The sequence below is a fragment of the Anser anser genome (assembly GCF_964211835.1).
Source record: "Anser anser genome assembly, contig: HAP1_SCAFFOLD_709, whole genome shotgun sequence".
In the NCBI taxonomy this organism is placed as follows: domain Eukaryota; kingdom Metazoa; phylum Chordata; class Aves; order Anseriformes; family Anatidae; genus Anser; species Anser anser.
Genome location: NW_028153726.1, coordinates 1 through 19,899, shown reverse-complemented (window position 1 = coordinate 19,899; position 19,899 = coordinate 1). Strand labels below are relative to the sequence as shown.

At 68.1% G+C, this 19,899-nt stretch overlaps 4 protein-coding genes and 1 long non-coding RNA gene across 5 annotated transcripts; 4 read left to right on the top strand and 1 right to left on the bottom strand.

The window, feature by feature from the left end:
- Nucleotides 1-11: 11 nt before the first annotated feature.
- LOC310890961 (uncharacterized protein) lies at nt 12-1,117 on the top strand (the record flags this gene model as incomplete). The annotated part of the gene is made up of 1 exon (XM_083853276.1): nt 12-1,117. A coding segment is annotated over one exon (1,080 nt), but the record flags the coding sequence as incomplete, so codon positions are not given.
- A 523-nt stretch (nt 1,118-1,640) lies between these two features.
- Nucleotides 1,641-2,545, top strand: LOC310890963. The gene is made up of 2 exons (XR_014577368.1): nt 1,641-1,862; nt 1,894-2,545. It is a non-coding gene; the product is annotated as an uncharacterized lncRNA (long non-coding RNA).
- Nucleotides 2,546-4,644: 2,099 nt separating this feature from the next.
- ZNF865 (zinc finger protein 865) lies at nt 4,645-7,712 on the bottom strand. The gene has a single exon (XM_083853277.1). It carries the CDS (start codon nt 7,391-7,393, stop codon nt 4,778-4,780), a length of 2,616 nt encoding a protein of 871 aa, XP_083709403.1. The 5' UTR covers nt 7,394-7,712; the 3' UTR covers nt 4,645-4,777.
- A 2,230-nt stretch (nt 7,713-9,942) lies between these two features.
- Nucleotides 9,943-14,851, top strand: LOC310890960 (D site-binding protein-like). Its single transcript, XM_083853275.1, has 4 exons — nt 9,943-10,071; nt 12,488-12,663; nt 13,221-13,423; nt 14,529-14,851. The coding sequence occupies exons 2-4, from the start codon at nt 12,492-12,494 to the stop codon at nt 14,742-14,744; spliced, it is 591 nt and encodes a 196-aa protein (XP_083709401.1). The 5' UTR covers nt 9,943-10,071; nt 12,488-12,491; the 3' UTR covers nt 14,745-14,851.
- Nucleotides 14,852-19,172: 4,321 nt separating this feature from the next.
- Nucleotides 19,173-19,844, top strand: RPL18 (ribosomal protein L18). Its single transcript, XM_083853278.1, has 3 exons — nt 19,173-19,248; nt 19,528-19,614; nt 19,698-19,844. The coding sequence occupies exons 1-3, from the start codon at nt 19,246-19,248 to the stop codon at nt 19,836-19,838; spliced, it is 231 nt and encodes a 76-aa protein (XP_083709404.1). The 5' UTR covers nt 19,173-19,245; the 3' UTR covers nt 19,839-19,844.
- The last annotated feature ends 55 nt before the right edge of the window (nt 19,845-19,899 follow it).

Here is a 19,899-nt window from a genome sequence, read left to right as displayed (position 1 = left end):
CCGGAGCCCCCCCCGGCCGCTCCGCCACCCCCGGACCCCTCGTCCAGCTCCGGCTCCGACCTCGGCGCCCCCCAACGCAACCCCCGGGACCCCCCCCCCACAACACCACCACCACCACCAGGAGGAGGAGGAGGAGGAGGAGGAGGAGGAGGAGGAGGAGGAGGAGGAGGGGGAGGAGGAGGAAGAGGAGGAACACCACCACCACCAGGAGGAAGAGGAGGAGGAGGAGGAGGAGGAGGAGAGGAACACCACCACCACCACCAGGAGGAGGAGGAGGAGGAAGAAGAGGAGGAACACCACCACCACCACCACAACCAGGAGGAGGAGGAGGAAGAGGAGGAGGAGGAGGAGGAGGAGGAAGAGGAGGAACACCACCACCACCACCACCACCAGGAGGAGGAGGAGGAAGAGGAGGAGGAGGAGGAGGAGGAGGAAGAGGAGGAACACCACCACCACCAGGAGGAAGAGGAGGAGGAGGAGGAGGAGGAGGAGGAGGAGGAGGAGGAGGAGGAACACCACCACCACCACCACCAGGAGGAGGAGGAGGAGGAAGAAGAGGAGGAACACCACCACCACCACCACCAGGAGGAGGAGGAGGAGGAGGAGGAAGAAGAGGAGGAACGCCACCGCCGCCGCCGGGGGGGGGCCGCTACCTCCTGATCGACAGCCAAGGCCTCCCTTACACCGTCCTGGTAGCCGAGCCGGGGCGGGGGGGTCCTCAGGGGGGGCTGCGGCGAGCCTTTTGCTGCCCGGTCTGCGGCCGCTCCTTCGAGTACCTCTCGTACCTCCAGCGCCACAGCATCGCCCACTCGGAGCACAAGCCCCACGTCTGCCGCGCCTGCGGCAAGGCCTTCAAGCGCACCTCCCACCTGGAGCGCCACAAGTACACCCACCACGCCGGCCGCAAGCCCCACGCCTGCCCCCTCTGCCCCCGCCGCTTTCGGGACTCGGGGGAGCTGGCCCACCACCAGCGGGTCCACACGGGCGAGCGCCCCTTCCAGTGCGCCCAGTGCCACATGCGCTTCGGCGAGCGCAACACCTTGCAGCGGCACGTGCGGAGGAAGCACCTGCCCCGGCCGCCCGCGCCGTGATTTTGTCTTTGGGGGGGGGGGGGGGGTTGGGTTTTTTTCGGGGAAGGGGGTTGGGTTTGGTTTCGAAGGGGGTTTTGGGGGGGTTTTGGGGGGGTTGGAGTTTTTTCCGGGGGTGGTTTTGGTCTGGTTTGGGGGTGGTTTTGGGGGTTTGGGGTGGTTTTGGTCTTTGTTGGGGGGGTTGCGGGGGTTTTGGGGGGGTTTGGGGGGGTCGGTCTTGGTTTGGGGTGGTTTTGGTCTTTTTTTGGGGGGTTGGGGGGGTTTGGGGGGTTTGGGGGGGTTGGTCTTGGTTTGGGGGGTTTTGGGGGGGTTTTGGTTGTTTCGGGGGGTGGTTTGGGGGGGTTTTAGAGGGGTTTGGGGGGGTTCGGGGAGGGTTTGGTTGTTTTGGGGGGTGGTTTGGGGGGTTTGGGGCTTCTTGGGGGGAGTCTTGGGGGTTTTGGGGGGAGTTTGGGGGGTTTTGGGGGGGGTTGGGGGGTTTTGCGAGGGTTGGGGGTTTGGGGTTTTGGGGGGTTTTGGGGGGTTGGGGTTTTTTCGGGGGAGGTTTTGGGGGTTTTGGGGTTGGTGGAGAGCGAGGGGAGGGAGGGGTGCAGGGGCTGGGGAAGGGGGCGCGTCAAAAGATGGTGGTTGTGGGGGTGGGGGCGTGGAAGGATGGTGGCCACGGGGTTGGGGACACAAAAGGATGGTGGCCATGGGTTGGGGACGTGGAAAGATGGTGGCCGTGGGGTTGGAGAACACCAAAAGATGGCGGCCATGGGGCTTGTGCGTGGAGGGATGGTGGCCACGGGGCTGGGGACGTGGAAGGAAGGTGGCCACGGGGTTGGGGACGTGGAAGGATGGTGGCCACGGGGTTGGGGAATGGGGTTGGAGCATATCAAAGTGGTGACCACGGGGTTGGGGACACGGAAGGACGGTGGCCATGGGGTTGGAGAACACCGAAAGGTGGTGGCCACGTGGCTGGGGAACGTGGAAGAATGGTGGCCGTGGGGTTGGGGACACGGAAGGATGGTGGCCACCGTCAAAAGATGGTGGTCGTGGGGCTGGGTAACGTCAAAAGATGGTGGCCACAGGGCTTGTGTGCGGAGGGACGGTGGCCGTGGGGCTGGGGACACGGCGAGTTGGTGGCCATAAAGTTGGAGAGCATCAAAAAATGTTGGTCCTGGGGCTTGTGCAGAGAGAGATGGCGACCCCAGGGTCGGGGACACGGAGAGTCGGTGGCCACAAAGACTTGTGCAGAGGGGGGTGGTGGCCCTGGGGCTGGGGACGTGGCAGGATGGTGACCACGGGGTTGGGGACATCAGAGGACAGCGGGGACGGGGAGCGGTGCCTGCGCTGCCCGCCTCTGTGACGCTGCTCCCGTGCGAGGCCCCCAACGCCCCCCCCCCCCGGGGTTCCTGCACCCTGGGGTCTCCCCAACGTTTTTTTTGTAATTATTAATAAAAAGCTGTTTTTTGTTTTTCTCTCCGGTCGTGTCGTTCTGTGGGGCTGGGGGGTGAAGGCGCGAGGCACAAACGCCAGTGGCCAGCATCTGACCAACTGCAGCCCACCCATGCTCCAACCAACCACCAACCAACCCATCCGTGACCCACCCACCCAACCCATCAGCCAACCAACCCGATTGCGATCCGCCCGATCAACCAATCAGCTAACTACCCTGTCCGTGATCCAGCCAAGCAGCTCGTTAACCGACTCACCCACCCATCAACCAACCATCCTGTCCACGAGCCACCCGACCAACCCGTCCACCGATCAACCACCCAACCAACCCAACCACGATCCACTCAGCGAACCCGTCAACCAACCACCCTGTCCATCGTCCACCCAACCAACCCAATCATGATCTAACCAACCAACCACCCATGATCCACTCAACCAACCCCTTAACCAACCAACCATCCCATCAACCAACCAACCAACCCCTTAACCAACCAACCGTCCCATCAACCACCCAACCCACCCAACCATGATCCACCCAACCAACCCAACCATGACCCAACCAACCAACCCCTCAACCAACCAATCCAACCACGATCCACTCAACCAACTCATCAACCAACCAACCATCCCATCAACCAACCAACCAACCCCTTAACCAGCCAACCGTCCCATTAACCACCCAACCACCCCAACCATGATCCATCCAACCAACCCAATCATGATCCAAGCACTCAACCAACTCATCAACCAACCAACCATCCCATCAACCAACCAACCAACCCCTTAACCAACCAACCCAACCATGATCCAACCAACCAACCCATCAACCAACTACCCTGTCCACGATCCACCCAACCAACCCAATCATGATCTAACCAACCACGCGCCCCACTAACCACCCGACCAACCCAACCGCGATCCACCCAACCAACCCGGTCATGATCTAACCAACCACCCACCCCACTAACCACCCGACCAACCCAACCGTGATCCACCCAACCAACCCAATCGCGATCCGCCCAACCAACCCCTCAACCAACCAACCCAGCCACCAGCCACCCAACCACCCCATGCACGCCCCCACGGCGCCTGGAAGGAGTCGGCCCCTCGGTCGCATCCACAGTTTAATATCGGCTCCATCTGTACATCACCGGGGCAGACGCGGGTGCGAGCGGGGGCCCGGCCGCCCCCTTGCCCGCCTTGGGGTACGGGGACTCTCTATAATATATATCTTATATATAGATTTATATTTCCATTTATTTATATACCTGCGGCGTTAAAAAATAACTCTGGGGCGGAGGACACGGGCTGGGGGGTTCTCCCCGTGCCCCCACTCCACCGCGGCTGGGGGGGGGCACCGGCATCTGGACACGGCCCCATGAGTCCGTGCTCGGCCCGTGGGGCTGCTGGGGGTGGGGGCAGCGGGGGGGTCGTGTCCATGTGTCCCAGGGTGCTGGGGACCGACTTCCCCCAGTGGCTGGTGGGCTGGGCCGTGCCAAGGTGTGTTGGGCCACGACGAGCCGTGTTGGACCGTGCCAAGGTGTGTTGGGCCATGACGAGCCGTGTTGGACTGTGCCAAGGTGTGTTGGGCCACGACGAGCCGTGCCAAGGTGTGTTGGGCTGTGATGAGCCATGTTGGACCACGCCAAGGCGTGCTGGGCCATGACGAGCCGTGTCAAGCCATGTTGCACCATGACGAGCCGTCTTGTACCATGATGAGCCGTGCTGCCCTGTGCCAAGCTGTGTCGCACCATGGCGAGCCGTGTTGCACCATGATGAGCCGTGTTGCACCATGACAAGCCGTGCCGCACCGTGTTACACCACGACGAGCCAGGATCTGTGCTGAGCCACGTCACGCGAGCTGTGCTGAGCCAGTTGGCATCACACTGAGCCACGACGAGCCACGTTGCACTACGATGAGTCGTGCCGAGCCGTGTCGAGCCGTGTTCTGCACCATGACGAGCCGTGTCGAGCTGTGTTGTGCCATGACCAGCCGTACGGCACCATGACGAGCCGTGTCACACCATGACGAGCTGTGCTGCCCTGTGCCAAGCCCTGCTGCACCACAATAAATTATGCCCAGGCGTGTCACACCATACCGAGCCGTGTCGTGCCACGATGAGCCGTGTCGTGCCATGACGAGCCGCGTCGTGCCACGCCGCCCAGCCCCACCACCCCATCCACGTCCTGCAGGAGCCCACCGGCCAAGCAGATGGATCCAAGAGGGGGGGGCCCACCGCCGCCGAGCCCCCTCCTCAGGCGTCCTTGTGCACCAGGGCGGCCAGGCGCTCCAGCTTGTGCCCATGCCGGTGCTTCTTGAGGCCGTAGGTGTTCCTGAAAGCCTCCCCGCAGGTGCTGCACTTGAAGGGGCGCCCGCCCTGGTGGGTCTGCAGGTGCTTGCTGAAGTACTTGGGGTCCTTGAAGAGCTTGAGGCAGGCGGAGCAGCGCAGGTCGCGGCGGGCGTCGTGCGAGCGCTGGTGCCGCAGGATGGAGGACAGGTAGAAGAAGCTCTTGCCGCAGAGCTCGCAGCGGTACACCTTCTCGCCCAGGTGGACGCGGCGGTGCTCCAGCAGGTTGGAGCGGTAGCGGAAGGTCTTGCCGCAGGTCTGGCAGCGCTGGGGCCGGGCCACCACGTGCAGCCGCTGGTGCTCGGCCAGGCTGGAGGACTGGGCGAAGCGCTTGTTGCAGAGCGCGCACTTGTAGGCGCGCTCGCCCGTGTGCACCACCTTGTGCTGCCGCAGGTACCAGGAGCGCAGGAAGCCGCGGCCGCAGACGGCGCAGCGGTACGGCCGCTCCTCGGTGTGGCAGCGCTGGTGCCGCATCAGCAGGGCCGCCTCCCAGAAGCGCTTCCCGCAGACGGAGCAGCCGAAGTGCCGCTTCTGCAGGTGCCGGCGCCGGTGGAGCAGCAGGTCGTAGGCGCCGGCGAAGCTCTGCCCGCAGACGCCGCAGGCCAGCGTGCGCCGCACCAGGTGCACGTACTTGTGGGTCACCAGCCCCAGGAAGTGCTTGAAGCTCTGCCCGCAGGTCCCGCAGGTGAAGCGCTCCCCGCTCGGCACCACCGGGTGCTCCTCGGGGGGCTGCGCCCCGCTCTCGGCCGCCGGCCCCCCGTCGGGCAGCAGCCGCTCGGGGGCCGCCTGGTGCACCAGCTTGTGCCACATCAGGTTCTCGATGAAGCCGAAGGCCTTGCCGCAGGCGTCGCAGCCGTAGGGCTTCTCCCCGACGTGGGCCTCCTTGTGGTTGACGGCGTGGAAGAGGTCGGGGAAGCGCTCGCCGCACTCCCCGCAGCCGTAGCTCAGCCCCTCGGGGGGGGCGGCCGCCGCCGCCGCCGCCGCCCCCAGCCCGCAGGGCAGCGGCAGGCGGTGGATCTGCTTGTGGCGCGTGAGGCTCTGCGGGTAGCCGAAGGCTTTGCCGCACAGCTCGCACTTGTAGGGCCGCTCGCGGGTGTGCACGACGTGGTGCTTGCTGAGGTGGAAGGACTCGCGGAAGCGCTTGCCGCAGACGGCGCACTGGTGCGGCTTCTCCCCGGTGTGGATGCGCTCGTGCCGCTTCAGCGTCTCGCGCCGCCCGAAGGCCCGCCCGCAGATCCCGCACCCGAAGCTCTTCCCCGGCGCCAGCAGCGCCGCGGGGGACGCCAGGAAGCCCCCGCCGCCTTCGCCCGCCTTCGCCGCGTCCTCCGAGGCGAAGGGGAATCCGACCGACGCCGCCGTTGAGGCTTTGGGGACGCCGGCGAACGGCACCGCCGCCGCGGTGCCGGCTTTGGGGCCGGCGTGGACCTGCCGGTGCCGCAGGAGGCTCTGCGGCGCGGCGTAGGCTTTGCCGCACACCTCGCACTTGTAGTCGGGGCGCTGGCCGCTGTGGGCGGCCTGGTGCCGCAGCAGGTAGGCCGGGTCCCGAAATTCCTTCCCGCAGACGGCGCAGGGCACCCGCAGCAGCCCCGAGTGCGTCTTGACGTGGCGCGTGAGGCTCTCGCGGCGGTTGAAGCTCTTGGCGCACACCGAGCAGGTGAAGGGCTTCTCGCCGGTGTGGATGATCTGGTGCTGGTGGAGGTGGCTCGGCTTCTTGAAGACCTTCCAACACAACGAGCAAGTGAAGGGCCCGTCCGGGGCGGCGCCGCTGGGCGCCGCGGGGGCTCCGCCAGGCGCCAAGGCGATGCCGCCGGGTGCCAGAGTGACGCCGCCGGGCGCCAGGATGACCCCGGCGGGTGCTGGGATGACGCCGCTGGGGGCCGGGAGGACGCCGCTCAACGCCGCGGCGGCACCGCTGGATGCTGGGAGGACGCCGGGCACCATGGCCGCCGCGTTGACCGCACTCGGTGCTGTGTTGACCCCGTTGGGCCCTGTGTTGACTCCATTTGGCCCCGTGCTGACCACATTGGGTGCCGTGTTGACCCCGTTGGGCCCCGCGTTGACTCCATTGGGTGCCGCGTTGACTCCATTTGGCCCCGCGTTGACCCCGTTGGGTGCCGCGTTGACTCCATTTGGCCCCGTGTTGACCCCGTTGGGCGCCGCGTTGACCCCGCTGGGCCCCACGTTGACCCCGTTGGGCGCCGGGATGACGCCGGCCACCGCCACGTTGACCCCGCTTGCCGCCGCGTTGACCCCGTTGGGCGCCGGCATCACGGCGCCGGCCGCCGGAGGCACCGAGGCGCTCGCCCCGTTGGGCGCTGCCACGGCGCCGGACGCGGCGGGCTCCTCGGCGGCGTCCTTGTGGCAGCGGCGGTGGCGGATGAGGCTGGAGACGTGGTTGTAGGTGCGGCCGCAGGTGCCGCACTCGTAGGGCCGCTCGCCGCTGTGCACCAGCATGTGCTGCACCAGGTGGGACGACTGCTTGAAGGACTTCTGGCAGACGCCGCAGGGGAAGCGCCGCTCCATGAAGTACTTCAGCCGGCGGAAATAGCTCTTCTCCTCCTTCGCCGCCGCCTCGGGGGCGGCCGGCGGGGCCGGGGGGGCTCCGGTGGCGGCCGCCCCGCCTCGTTTCAACCCCCCGAAAAGGTGCTGGTGGCTGGAGAGATCCACGATGCCCCACTGCGGCGCGTTGAAGGCGCCGGCGGCCTCAAAGAGGGGCTGCGGGGGGGGGGGCACGGCGGGGCCGGGGTAAGGGGGGGCGCCCGTTGTTGGGACCCCCCCGGCGGCGACCTCGGTTTTTTTGGGTTGCGCCGCGGCGGCGGTAGCGGCGGCGGCTTCGGCCTTGAAGGCGGGGGGGCGGTCGAAGGGGGGGGCGCCGGGCGGGGGGGGGTACTCGAAGGGGGGCTGCGGGCAGGGGAGGGCGGGCAGCGCCTTGGGGTGCTCGTGGCCGTAGGGCTCCATGGGCTCGAAGCGCTGGTGGTTGAGGAACTCGAGGAAGTCGAAGGGGTAGCTCTGGAAGTGGACGCTCTCGTCGCTGACGTTGGCTTCCATCTCCGGGCTGCTTTGGGGGGGGGGGGGGGGTCACGGTGGGGGGGCGTCGACGGCGTTTGGAGGCGTGGGAGGGGGCCCTAGGGTGGGGAGGGGGGTAGAGGGTTAATGGGGGCGGAAGAGAGGGGAGGGGATGGGGGGGGGAGAGTGGGGAGCGGAGGAGTTTAGGGGTGATGGGGGGACATGGGGGGGTGGGGGGAGCTGGGGGGGAATGGGGGGGATGGGGAAAAATGGGGGGGAATGGGAGGAACTGGGGGGAATTGGGGGGAATTGGGAATGGGGGGAACTGGGGGGAATGGTCAGAGATAGGGGGGAAATGGGGGGAAATGGGGGAGAAATGGGGTTGGGGGGCACACGGCTAATGGGGGGAAATGGGGTTAGTGGGGGGGCACTGGGGTTAATGGGGGGAATGGGAATAATGGGAACAAATGGGGTTAATTGGGGGTATGCAATTAACGGGGGGTATGCAATTAACTGGGGGGTACGGTGAATAGGGGGGAATGGGATTACGGGGGGCATGGAGTTAATGGGAGGGAAATGGGGTTAATGGGGGGAAACAGGGTTAATTGGGGGGAAAATGAGCTCAATGGGGGAAAATGGAGTTAATATATAGGGGGGCAGAGTGATAATGGGGGGGTCAGAGTTAATGAGGCGACATTGGGTTAATTGGGGGAGCAGAGAGATAATAAATGGGGAGCACACGGTTAATGGGGGGGGCAGAGTTAATGAGCGAAGGGATAATGAGAGGAAGGGTTAACGAGGACAGAGAATTAATAGGGAGCAGAGGCAATGGGGGGGACTCAGGGCTAATGGGGGGGGTCAGGGCTGATGGGGGGGGCTCGGGGCTGATGGGGGGGGCTCGGGGTTAATGGGGGGTCTCGGGGCTAATGGGTGGGTCAGGGCTAATGAGGGGGGGCTCGGGGTTAATGGGGGGGGTCAGGGTTAAAGAAGGGGGCTAGGGGCTAATGGGGGGGGCTCAGGGCTAATGAGGGGGGGGTTAATGGGGGGGTTAATGGGGGGCAGCCCCTAAATGTGGGGGTAAAATGGGGGGGGGGGTTGGGGCTGGGGGGGGTCACTCACCTCGGGGGGGGGGCGGCTCCGTCCCAGCGCAGCCCCCGGTTGTGGGGGCCTTGGGGGGGGGGGGTGAGGGTCTGGGGGGGGATCTGCCGTTGGGGGGGTCCCGGGGGGGGTCTGCCTGGGCCCCGCTCGCTCCGGGGCCTGCACCGCGGCGCCTCCCCCGCCGGAGCCGGAACCCCCCCCCCCCGGTGGCACCACGTGACCACCGTTACCGCCCCCCCGGTCCCACAATGCCTTGCTGTGACCCCCCCAACCCCCCCAAAATTTGTCCTTGGGGACCCCTCGGTCCGGGCTTTGGACCCCCCCCGGGGGCGTTTGGGGGGGGTCTAAGGAGGGGTTGGGGGGTGGGGGGGGCTTTGCCCGCACTCAAGATGGCGCCCGCGGCTCCTCGCCCCCCGCCAAGATGGCCGCCGCCACAAGATGGAGGGGCTGCCCGCACCCAAGATGGCGCCCGGAAGCCGGCGGGTGAGGGCGGCCGCTGCCCACACCCAAGATGGCGCCCGCCCCTCCCTCTCTCCCTCAGGGCCACACCAAAGATGGCGGCGCCCTCCCCTCCCCCCCCACGCCCGGGCACGTGCGGCCCCACGTGCCCAGCGCCCCGGCTGGCCCCGCCCCCCGCCGCCGCTCCCATTGGCCAAAAGTGGGTCAGGCCCCGCCCCCCTCCCTCCTCCCCATTGGGTAAATCTAGGTCAGCCCCCCCCGCCCCCGCGCGGCGCCCATGGCCGCGCCGCATGACCGTTGGCCCCGCCCCCTCGCCTTCCTATTGGCTGCCCCGCAATAGCCCCGCCCCGAGAGGGGCGGGACCCGGCAGGAGCCGGCATGCGGGAGGGCAACGTGCGCAGAGGGGGCGTGGTCTCGCGTTGCCCCGCCCCCAGCCCCGCCCCGCTTTCGGCTCCCTCCAAGCAATGGGCGGGGCGGGGGGCGGGGCGAGAGGGCGGGGCAGGGCGGGGATAGGCGGAGCGAGGGGCGAGTAGGCGGGGCTAGAGTGAGGCCACGCCCCCTGGGGGCGCTGCGCGGCGGAGCGCCCCCGCGGGCGGCACATGCCGAGGGCGAGGGCACGGCGGGGCGCGGGGCGGCAGGTGGGCACCGGCACCGGGGGGGGGGGGGGGGGGGGGGAACCGGGGGTCCCGGCACCGGGATCCGGGGGTACGGGGCTGGAACCGGGGGACACCGGCACCGGGGGTACCGGGAACCGGGGTATGGGGCCGGGGGTACCGGGAACCGGGGGTACCGGCACCGGGAACCGGGGTATGGGGCCGGGGAGGGGGCGAGAAACGGGGGTAGGGGGTCGGGGGTACCGGGAACCGGGGGACACCGGCACCGGGATCCGGGGGTATGGGGCCGGGGGGGGCTGGAACCGGGGGTACGGCGCTGGGGGTACCGGGAACCGGGGGACACCGGCACCGGGGGTACCGGGAACCGGGGGTACCAACACCGGGAACCGAGGGTGTGGGGCCGGGGGCGACGAGAAACGGGGGTATGGGGCCGGGGGTACCGGGAACCGGCGGTACCGGGAACGTGGGGTACCGGGAACCGGGGGTACGGGGCCGGGGGTACCGGAACCGGCAGACACCGGTACCGAAGGTACCGGGAACCGGGGGTACCGGCACCGGGATCCGGGGTATTGGGCCGGGGGGGGGGCGAGAAACGGGGGTACGGGGCCGGGGAGGGGCTGGGAACCAGGGGTACGGGGCCGGGGGTACTGGGAACCGGCGGTACCGGGAACCGGGGGTATGGGGCTGGGGGGGTAGGGAACCGGGGGTACGAGGGTACCGAGAACCTGGGGGTACCGGGGTTATGGAGCTGGGGGGGACCGGGAACCGGGGGTATGGGGCTGGGGGTACTGGGAACCTGGGGTACCGGTACCGGGGTTATGGAGCTGGGGGGGACCGGGAACCGGGGGTACGGGGCCGGGGGCACCGGGAACCGGAGGTACGGGGCTGGGGGTACCGGGAACCTGGGGTACCGGTACCGGGGGTGTGAGGCTGGGGGGGACCGAGAACCGGGGCTACGGGGCTGGGGAGAACGGGAGCCGGGGGTACGGGGCCAGGGGGGACAGGGAACCGGGGGTACAGGGATGGGGGTACCGGGATGGGGGGGCACCGGTACCGGGAAACGGGGGTATGGGGCTGGGGGGAACGGGATCGGGCGGTACGGGGCTGGGGGGTGACCGGGAAGCGGGGGTACCGGCACCGGGGTCGGGAGTACGGGGCTGAGGGGTACCGGCAACCGGGGGGCACCGGGATCGGGGGTATGGGGACGGGGGGCACCGGGAACCGGGGGTACGGGCTGGGGGTACCGGGGGTACGGAGCTGGGGGGGCCGGGAACCGGGAGTACCAGCACCGGGATCGGGGGTATGGGGCTGGGGGTACCGGGCTGGGGGTACCGGGATAGGGGGTATGGCGCTGGGGGGCACCGGGAACCGGGGGACACCGGGATCGGGGGGTACGGGGCTGGGGGGGCACTGGCACCGGGGGTTAGGGGGAACCGGGGGTGTCCCGGGAGCCGGGGGGTACCGGGGCTGGGTGGCACTGGCACCGGGAACCGGAGGGGGGGCACCGGGAACCGGGGAGTACCGGGGTCAGGGGGGACCGGCACCGGGAATCGGAGGGGGGGACACCGGGGGGGCACCGGCACCGGGGGGGGGGTGCACCGGGAACCGGAGGGGGTGGGGGACGGGGGGGTCTGGGGGTGCACCGAGAGCCCCCGGAGCCGTTACCGGTGGAGGGGGGGGGGGGGAAGGGGGAGGGGAACTCCCGTGTCCCGTGGGCGCCGCCGCGGGGTCGCGCGAGGTGAAGCCGCACGTGGGGGCGGGAGCGCACACGTGAGCGCCGCGCGCACGTGGGCGGGCGCGCGCGCTCCCCCCACCCCCCCCCCGCCCCCAAACCCCGCCCCCTGCACGTGCGGCCGCCGCGTTCCCCCCCCCTTCCCCACGCGTGTCCCCGGGGCACGCGTGGAGCGCGCGCTTCCCCCCCCCAAATCCCCCCCCGCTGTCACGTGCGGCCGGGCACGCGCCCCCCCCCCCCGCGTGGGCGCGCCCCCCCCCCCACGCGTGTCCTTGGGGGGGGCGTGGAGGGGCTGGGGGGGTGCGTGGGGGGGTTCAGGGGGTGCGTGGGGGTTCGGGGGGTGCGTGGGGGGGTCGGGGTGTGCGTGGGGGTTTGAGGGGTGCATGGGGGGGTGCGTGGGGGGGTTCAGGGGGTGCGCGGGGGGTGCGTGGGGGGGTGCGTGGGGGTGCGCGGGGAGGGCCTGGGGGGTGCGTGGGGGGGTAGGGGGTGCGTGGGGGGGGGTCGTGGGGTGCGCGGGGGGTGCGTGGGGAGGGTCGAGGAGCGCGCCGGGGGCCTGGGGGGTGCGTGGGGGGGTTGAGGGGTGCATGGGGGGGTGCGTGGGGGGTGCAGGGGGTGCGTGGGGAGGGCTTGGGGGGTGCGTGGGGGGGTTAAGGAGCGCTTGGAGGGGGGACAAAACGCGTGACCCCCCCCCCCCCCCCGCCCACGCAGGTCCATGGAGGAGGCGGGCGGCTGCCCGGGCCGGGGGCCGGGCCCACTCGTGACAGCGCTGCCGTGGGAGCGGGGGGGGCCCCACGCGGGGGAGCTGGAGTACGTGGACCTGGACGAGTTCCTGCGGGAGCACGGGCTGCCCCCCAGCCCCGAGCCCGGCCCCGAGCGGCCGCCGGGTGCGTGGGGGGGGGGGCGGGGGGGGGGGCGTGGGGAGGGGCGTGGGGGCGTGGGGGGGGGCGTGGGGTGGTCACGGTGACCGGGGGGGGGGCGCGTGGGGGGGTCATGGGGGGCGTGGGGGGGGTTACGGTGACCGGGAGGAGGGCGTGGGGTGGGTTACGGGGGCGTGGGGGGGTCAAAGTGAGCGGGGGGGGGGGCGTGGGGGGGTCACGGTGACCTGGGGGGGGGTCATGGTGACTGTGGGGGGGGGTCCCGGGGTCGTGGGGGGGTGCGTGGGGGGGGTCACAGGACATGGGGGGGTCGTGGGAGGGGCACGGTGACAGTGGGGGGGGCGTGGGGGGGGGTCACAGTGACTGTGAGGGGGGTCACAGTGACTGGGGGGGGGGCACGGTGACTGGGAAGGGGGTGTGGGGGGGTCATGGGGGTATGTGGGGGGGTCACAGTGACCGGGGGGGCATGTGGGGGGGGTCACGGTCACTGGGGGGGGGTGCCTGGTGGCGAGGGTTCCCCTGGCACCCCCCCCTCTAACCCCCCCCCCCCCTTTCCCCTCCCGCAGCCCCCCCCCCGCCCCGCGCCCCCCCCAGCCCTGGGGTCGAAGCGCTGCCGGGGGGGGATGCTCTTCCCGGGGGGGGGGGGGGCGGCCTTGACCCCCGGGGGGGGCCCCTGGACCCCCGGCGGCTGCGCTTCGGGCAGGACGAGCTGCGCCCCCAGCCCATCGCCCGCAAGGCCCGCAAGGTGCACGTCCCCGAGGAGCAGAAGGTGGGGGCCGGGGGGGGGCCGGGGGGGTCCCTGGGGGGGGCCGGGGGGGGTCTCGGGGTTGGGGGGGGGTCCTGGGGGGCTGGGGAGGGGGAAGGTAGATATGGGGATACGGGTATGGGGGGGGGTGGGGGGGGTCAGAAGGGTCCGGGGGGGGTCCTGGGGGCGCATGGGGGGGTCATGGGGGGGGCGGGAGGGGTCCTGAGGGGCTGGGGGGGTCCTGGGGGTCCCAAACATTGGTGATGCCCCCCCCCCTTGCCCCCCCCCAATGCCGCTTTGTCCAACCCAGAGGCTCGCACCCAACCCCGCTGGGGGTCCCCAAGCCCAGGGGGTGCCCCCCAAGCCCTCGGTGACCCCCCCATTTTATTCCTCCCCCCAGGATGAGAAATCCCAGACCCTGGGGGGGTCCCAAACATCGGGGGGGGTCCCTGATAGGGGTGATGCCCCCCCCCAACGCCTCTTTGTCCAACCCACAGGCTTCACACCCAACCCCACTGGGGGTCCCCAAGCCCAGGGGGTGCCCCCCAAGCTCTCGGTGACCCCCCCATTTTATCTCCCCCCCCCAGAACAAGAAATCTCAGACATTGGGGGGGTCCAACACACTGGGGGGGGGGTCCCTGGTACTGGAAATGCCCCCCAAGGCCTCTTCGTCCAACCCATAGGCTACCACCCAAGCCCAGTGGGGGTCCCCAAGCTCTCGGTGACCCCCCCATTTTATCTCCCCCCCCAGGATGAGAAATCCCAGACGCTGGGGGGGTCCCAAACATTGGGGGGGGGTCCCAAACATCGGGGGGGGTCCCTGATATGGGTGATGCCCCCCCCAAGGCCTCTTCGTCCAACCCATAGGCTTCACACCCAACCCCACTGGGGGTCCCCAAGCTCTCGGTGACCCCCCCATTCTATCTCCCCCCCCCAGGACGAGAAATCCCAGACGCTGGGGGGGTCCCAAACATTGGGGGGGGGGATCCCAACTATTAGGTGGGGTCCCTGATATGGGTGATGCCCCCCCCAAGGCCTCTTCGTCCAACCCATAGGCTTCACACCCAACTCCACTGGGGGTCCCCAAGCTCTCGGTGACCCCCCCCCATTTTATCTCCCCCCCCCCCAGGACGAGAAGTACTGGAGCCGGCGCAGCCGGAACAACGCGGCGGCGCGGCGCTCGCGGGAGGCGCGGCGGCTGAAGGAGAACCAGCTGTCGGCCCGCGCCGCGCTCCTCGAGCGCGACAACGCGGCGCTGCGGCACGAGGTGGCGGCCGCCCGCCGCGACCTGGCCCGCCTGCGCGCCCTCCTCGCCCGCTACGAGGCCCGGCACGGCGCCCTCTGAGCCCCCCCCGGGGGGGATTGGGGACCCCCCGGGTGCTGGGGGGGCACCGAGGTGTTGGGGAGACCCAAGGTGTTGGGGTCCCATCAAGGTGTTGGGGTGCCATCAAAGTTTTGGGGTCCCTCCAATGTCTTAGGGTCAACCCCTAGGTTTTGGGGTCCCATCAAGGTGTTGGGGTCCTTCCAATGTCTTAGGGTCAACCCCTAGGTCTTGGAGTCCTATCAAGGTTTTGGGGTCCCCCAATGTCTTAGGGTCAACCCTGATGTCTTGGGGTCCCCCCAATGTCTTAGAGTCAACCCCTAGGTCTTGGGGTCCCATCAAGGTTTTGGGGTCTCCCCAATGTCTTATGGTCACCCCCAATGTCTTAGGGTCAACCCCCATGTCTTGGGGTCCCATCAAGGTGTTGGGGTCACCCCCAATGTCTTAGGGTCAACCCCTGTGTCTTGAAGTCCCACCAAGATCTTGGGGTCCCGCCAAGATCTTGGGGTTCCACCTGGCCCGCCTGCGCGCCCTCCTCGCCCGCTACGAGGCCCGGCACGGCGCCCTCTGAGCCCCCCCGGGGGGATTGGGGACCCCCCGGGTGCTGGGGGGGCACCGAGGTGTTGGGGAGACCCAAGGTGTTGGGGTCCCATCAAGGTGTTGGGGTGCCATCAAGCTCTTGGGGCTTCTCCAATGTCTTAGGGTCAACCCCTAGGTCTTGGGGTCCCATCAAGGTGTTGGGGTTCCCCAAAGGTCTTGATGTCCCATCAAGGTTTTGGGGTCCCTCCAATGTCTTAGGGTCAACCCCCATGTCTTGGGGTCCCATCAAGGTGTTGGGGTCACCCCCAATGTCTTAGGGTCAACCCCTGTGTCTTGAGGTCCCACCAAGATCTTGGGGTCCCACCAAGATCTTGGGGTTCCACCTGGCCCGCCTGCGCGCCCTCCTCGCCCGCTACGAGGCCCGGCACGGCGCCCTCTGAGCCCCCCCGGGGGGATTGGGGACCCCCCGGGTGCTGGGGGGGCACTGAGGTGTTGGGGAGACCCAAGGTGTTGGGATCCCATCAAGGTGTTGGGGTGCCATCAAGGTTTTGGGGTCCCTCCAATGTCTTAGGGTCAACCCCTAGGTCTTGGGGTCCCATCAAGGTTTTGGGGTCCCCCCAATGTCTTAGGGTCAACCCCTAGGTCTTGGGGTCCCATCAAGGTTTTGGGGTCCCCCCAATGTCTTATGGTCACCCCCAATGTCTTAGGGTCAACCCCCATGTCTTGGGGTCCCATCAAGGTGTTGGGGTCCCCCAAAAGTCTTGGGGTCCCATCAAGGTGTTGGGGTCCCTCCAATGTCTTAGGGTCAACCCCTAGGTCTTGGGGTCCTATCAAGGTCTTGGGGTCCTATCAAGGTCTTGGGGTCCCCCAAAAGTCTTGGGGTCCCATCAAGGTGTTGGGGTCACCCCCAATGTCTTAGGGTCAACCCCTGTGTCTTGGGTTCCCCCCAAAACCTTGGGGCCCCCCAAAATCTTGGGGTCCCCCAATGCCTTAGGGTCAACCCCTAGGTGTTGGGGTCCCCCAAATGTCTTGGGGTCCCACCAAGGTCTTGGGGATCCCACCAAGATCTTGGGGTCCCCCCCAAAGTGTTGGGGTCCCCCCAACGCCTTAGGGTCACCCCCTATGTGTTAGGGTCAACTCCAAAGTCTTGGGGTCCCACCAAGGTGTTGGGGTCCCATCGAGGTTTTGGGGTGCCACCAAGGTCTTGGGGTTCCCCCAACGTCTTAGGGTCACCCCCTAGGTCTTGGGGTCCCTTCCAATGTCTTGGGGTCCCCCCCTATGTCGTAGGATCACCCCCTATGTTTTGGGGTCCCCCCCAAGTCTTGGGGTCCCCCCCAGGTGTTGGGATCCCCCCCCAATGTCTTAGGGTCGCCCCCAATGTCTTGGGGTCCCCCCCATGTCCTAGGGCCCCCCCCCAGTTTTGGGCTCCCCCTTAATTTTTGGGGGGGGGTCCTCCCCTCCGTTTGCCCCTCCCCATCGGTTATGCACCCCCCCCTTTTTCGGGTGCTCCCCCCTTATCCGGGTGCCCCCTCCCCCAATTCGGGTGCCCCCCCCAATTCGGGTGCCCCCCCTTTTTCGGGTGCCCCCCCCCCAAATATTTATTCCCCAGCCCCTGAGCTGGTTTAAAGCACAATAAGGGCGGGGGGGCGCCCCCCCCCGCACCCCCTGCACTGCCCCCCCCCAAGCTCTGACCACTGCCCCCCCCCCAGGTGACAAAAGGGGGGGGGGCATTTACCCCCCCCCCCCGCCCCAGTTCCTCCCAGTGACCCATTCCCAGTTAAGGCCAGTAGTGTCACTGGGGGGGGGGGGCACCCCAAAAGCTTGGGACAAAGCCAGCACGTGACCCCCCCCCAAAAAAAACCACCCCCGGGGGGGGGGCGGTCCTGCCCCCCAGCCCCCCCCCCAAAAAAAACCACCCCCGGGGGGGGCCTGCCCCCCACCCCCCCCAAACCCTTGCACTTTGACCACTTTAATGCCCCCCCCCCAAAAATAAGGGTTTGGGGGGAACGGTCGTGACCCCCCCCCCCAAAAAAAACTGTGATAATGGGGGGGGGGGTCAGATTTTTTTGGGGGGGGGGCGCATTTTGTACAGAATAAAACCTCTGAACCCGCCTGAGCGTGAATTGGGGGGGCCCTGGGATTTTTTTTTGGGGAGGGGGGTTATGTGGTGTCCCCCCCCCTCGTCGTCATACCCCCCCGTGTCCCTACAGAACCCCGTGCCCCCCCCCGCAATTACCTGGGGACCCCCAAACCCCGATGGGCACAGAGCCCCCCCCCCAATCCCATGGGGATTTGGGGTCCCCCTGACAATTTGGAGGCCCCCCCAGGTGTTTGGGGCTATCGGGGGCCCCCAAATTTCCCCTGCCCCCCCCCGACACTTGGGGACCCCCCCCCCAGATGTCCCAGGTCCCCCAGATCCCACTCCCGAGGTCCCAATGGCCACCGAGGTGTCACCCTTCTTTGTAGGGTCCCCATTTTTGTAGGGTCCCCATTTTTTGGGTGTCCCCATTTTTTGGGGTGTTCCCCTTCTTTTTAGGGTCCCAATTTTTTTGGGTGTCCCCATTCTTTGGGGTGTCCCCCTTTGTTGGGTCCCCATTTTTTGGGGGTGTCCCCATTTCTTGGGGTGTCCCCCTTCTTTGTGGGGTCCCCGTTCCTCGTAGGGTCTCCATTCGTGGGGTCACCGGTCCTTGTAGTGTCCACATTCCGTGTAGGGTCCCCATTCCTTGTGGGGTCCCCATTTTTTGGGGTGTCCCCCATCGTTGTAGGGTCCCCATTTTTTGTAGGGTCCCCTTTCTGTATAGGGTCCCCATTCTTTGTGGGGACCCCATTCCTTGTAGGGTCACCCCAATAGCCACCGAGGTCCCCATTCTTTGGGGTGTCCCCCTTCTTTGTGGGGTCCCCATTTTTTGTAGGGTCCCCAATGGCCACCAAGGTCCCCAATTTTTGGGTGTCCCCATTTTTTTGTACGGTCTCCATTTTTTGGGGTGTCCCCATTCCTTGTAGGGTCCCCAATGGTCACCAAGGTCCCCAATTTTTGCGGTGTCCCCATTCCGTGTAGGGTCCCAATGGCCACCAAGGTCCCCATTTTTGGGGTGTCCCCGTTCTTTGGGATGTCCCCCTTCTTTGTAGGGTCCTCATTTTTTGTAGGGTCCTCATTTTTGGGGGTGTCCCCATTCCTCGTAGGGTCCCCATGGTCACCAAGGTCCCCACTTTTTGGGGTGTCCTCATTTTTTTGGGTGTCCCCATTCCTTGCAGTGTCCCCATCATTTGGGGGTGTTCCCCTTCTTTGTAGGGTCCCCATTTTTGGGGTGTCCCCATCCTTTGGGGGGTCCCCATTCCTCGTAGGGCCCCCACGGCCACCAAGGTCCCCATTTTTTGGGGTGTCCCCATTCCTCATAGGGTCCCCATTCCTTGGGGTCTCCCCATTTTTGGGGTGTCCCCCTTCTTTGTAGGGTCCCCATTTTTGGGGTGTCCCCATTTTTGGGGTGTCCCCAATCCTCGTAGGGCCCCCCCGGCCACCGAGGTCCCCACGGCGGCGTCTCAGCCAATGGGAGCGGCGTAGCCATGGCAACGGGGAGGCCTGGCAGCGAGGCCGCAGTGGCCATCTTGGGTGCGGGCAGGGCCCGGTTTTCCAGCCACAGCCCCGGGGCGGCGGCGCCGGGAGGGGCTCGGCCACCGTCCCGGCGTGCACCGCGGCCCCGCCGCTGTCCCTCCTGCCGCCTGTCCGCCGGGAAACGCAATTAACGGATTTAATTAATTAAGCCGGAGCGGAGTCCTCCACAGGTGGACACTCTGCCCTCCACTCCGCCTCTATGGTCGCCGCCGCGTTCCCATTGGACGAGGGCGAGTCCTCCAGCACCACCGAGTAGCGCCGCGCAGAGCGGTCCCCTGCCCCACTTCCGGCCGGCCCACCGGAAGCGCTTCTCTCTCTCCCATAACCCCTCGCGGCGCGCGCGCGGCCTCTCCTCTCCCTCCATCCGCCGCCATGGTGGGTCCGGGAGCGGCCCGGCCGGGCCGGGAGAGGGGGGCCGCGAATCCGCCGTCATCCGCCGCCGGGAGCGGCTCGGGGGGGCCCGGCCGCGCTCCGTTGAGACGAGGGGAGCGCGATGGAGGAGGGAGGGGGGTTTGGGCGGGCGTGGAGCGGGCGGATGAGCGGCGGGGGGGTCGGGGTCCCGGTCCCGGGGCCTGGTCCCGGGGCCTGGTCCCGGGGCCTACTCCCGGTGCCGGGGCCTGGTCCCGGTGCCGCTGAGCCCCGCGTCCCCCTCAGGGCGTCGACATCCGCCACAACCGGGACCGCAAAGTGCGGCGCCGGGAGCCCAAGAGCCAGGACATCTACCTGCGGCTGCTCGTCAAGGTGGGCCCGGGGGGGTCGGGGTCGGGGGGGGGATCCCGGTGTTCCCCCCCCCCCTTCCCGGTACTGATTCCCCCCCCCCGCAGCTGTACCGGTTCCTGGCCCGCCGCACCAACTCGCCGTTCAACAAGGTGATCCTCAAGCGCCTCTTCATGAGCCGCACCAACCGGCCGCCGCTCTCCTTGTCCCGCATGGTGGGTAACCCCCCCCCCCCCGGTACCCGGTAACCCCCCCCCCCCCCCGGTACCCGGTAACCCCCCCCCCCCCGGTACCCGGTAACCCCCCCCC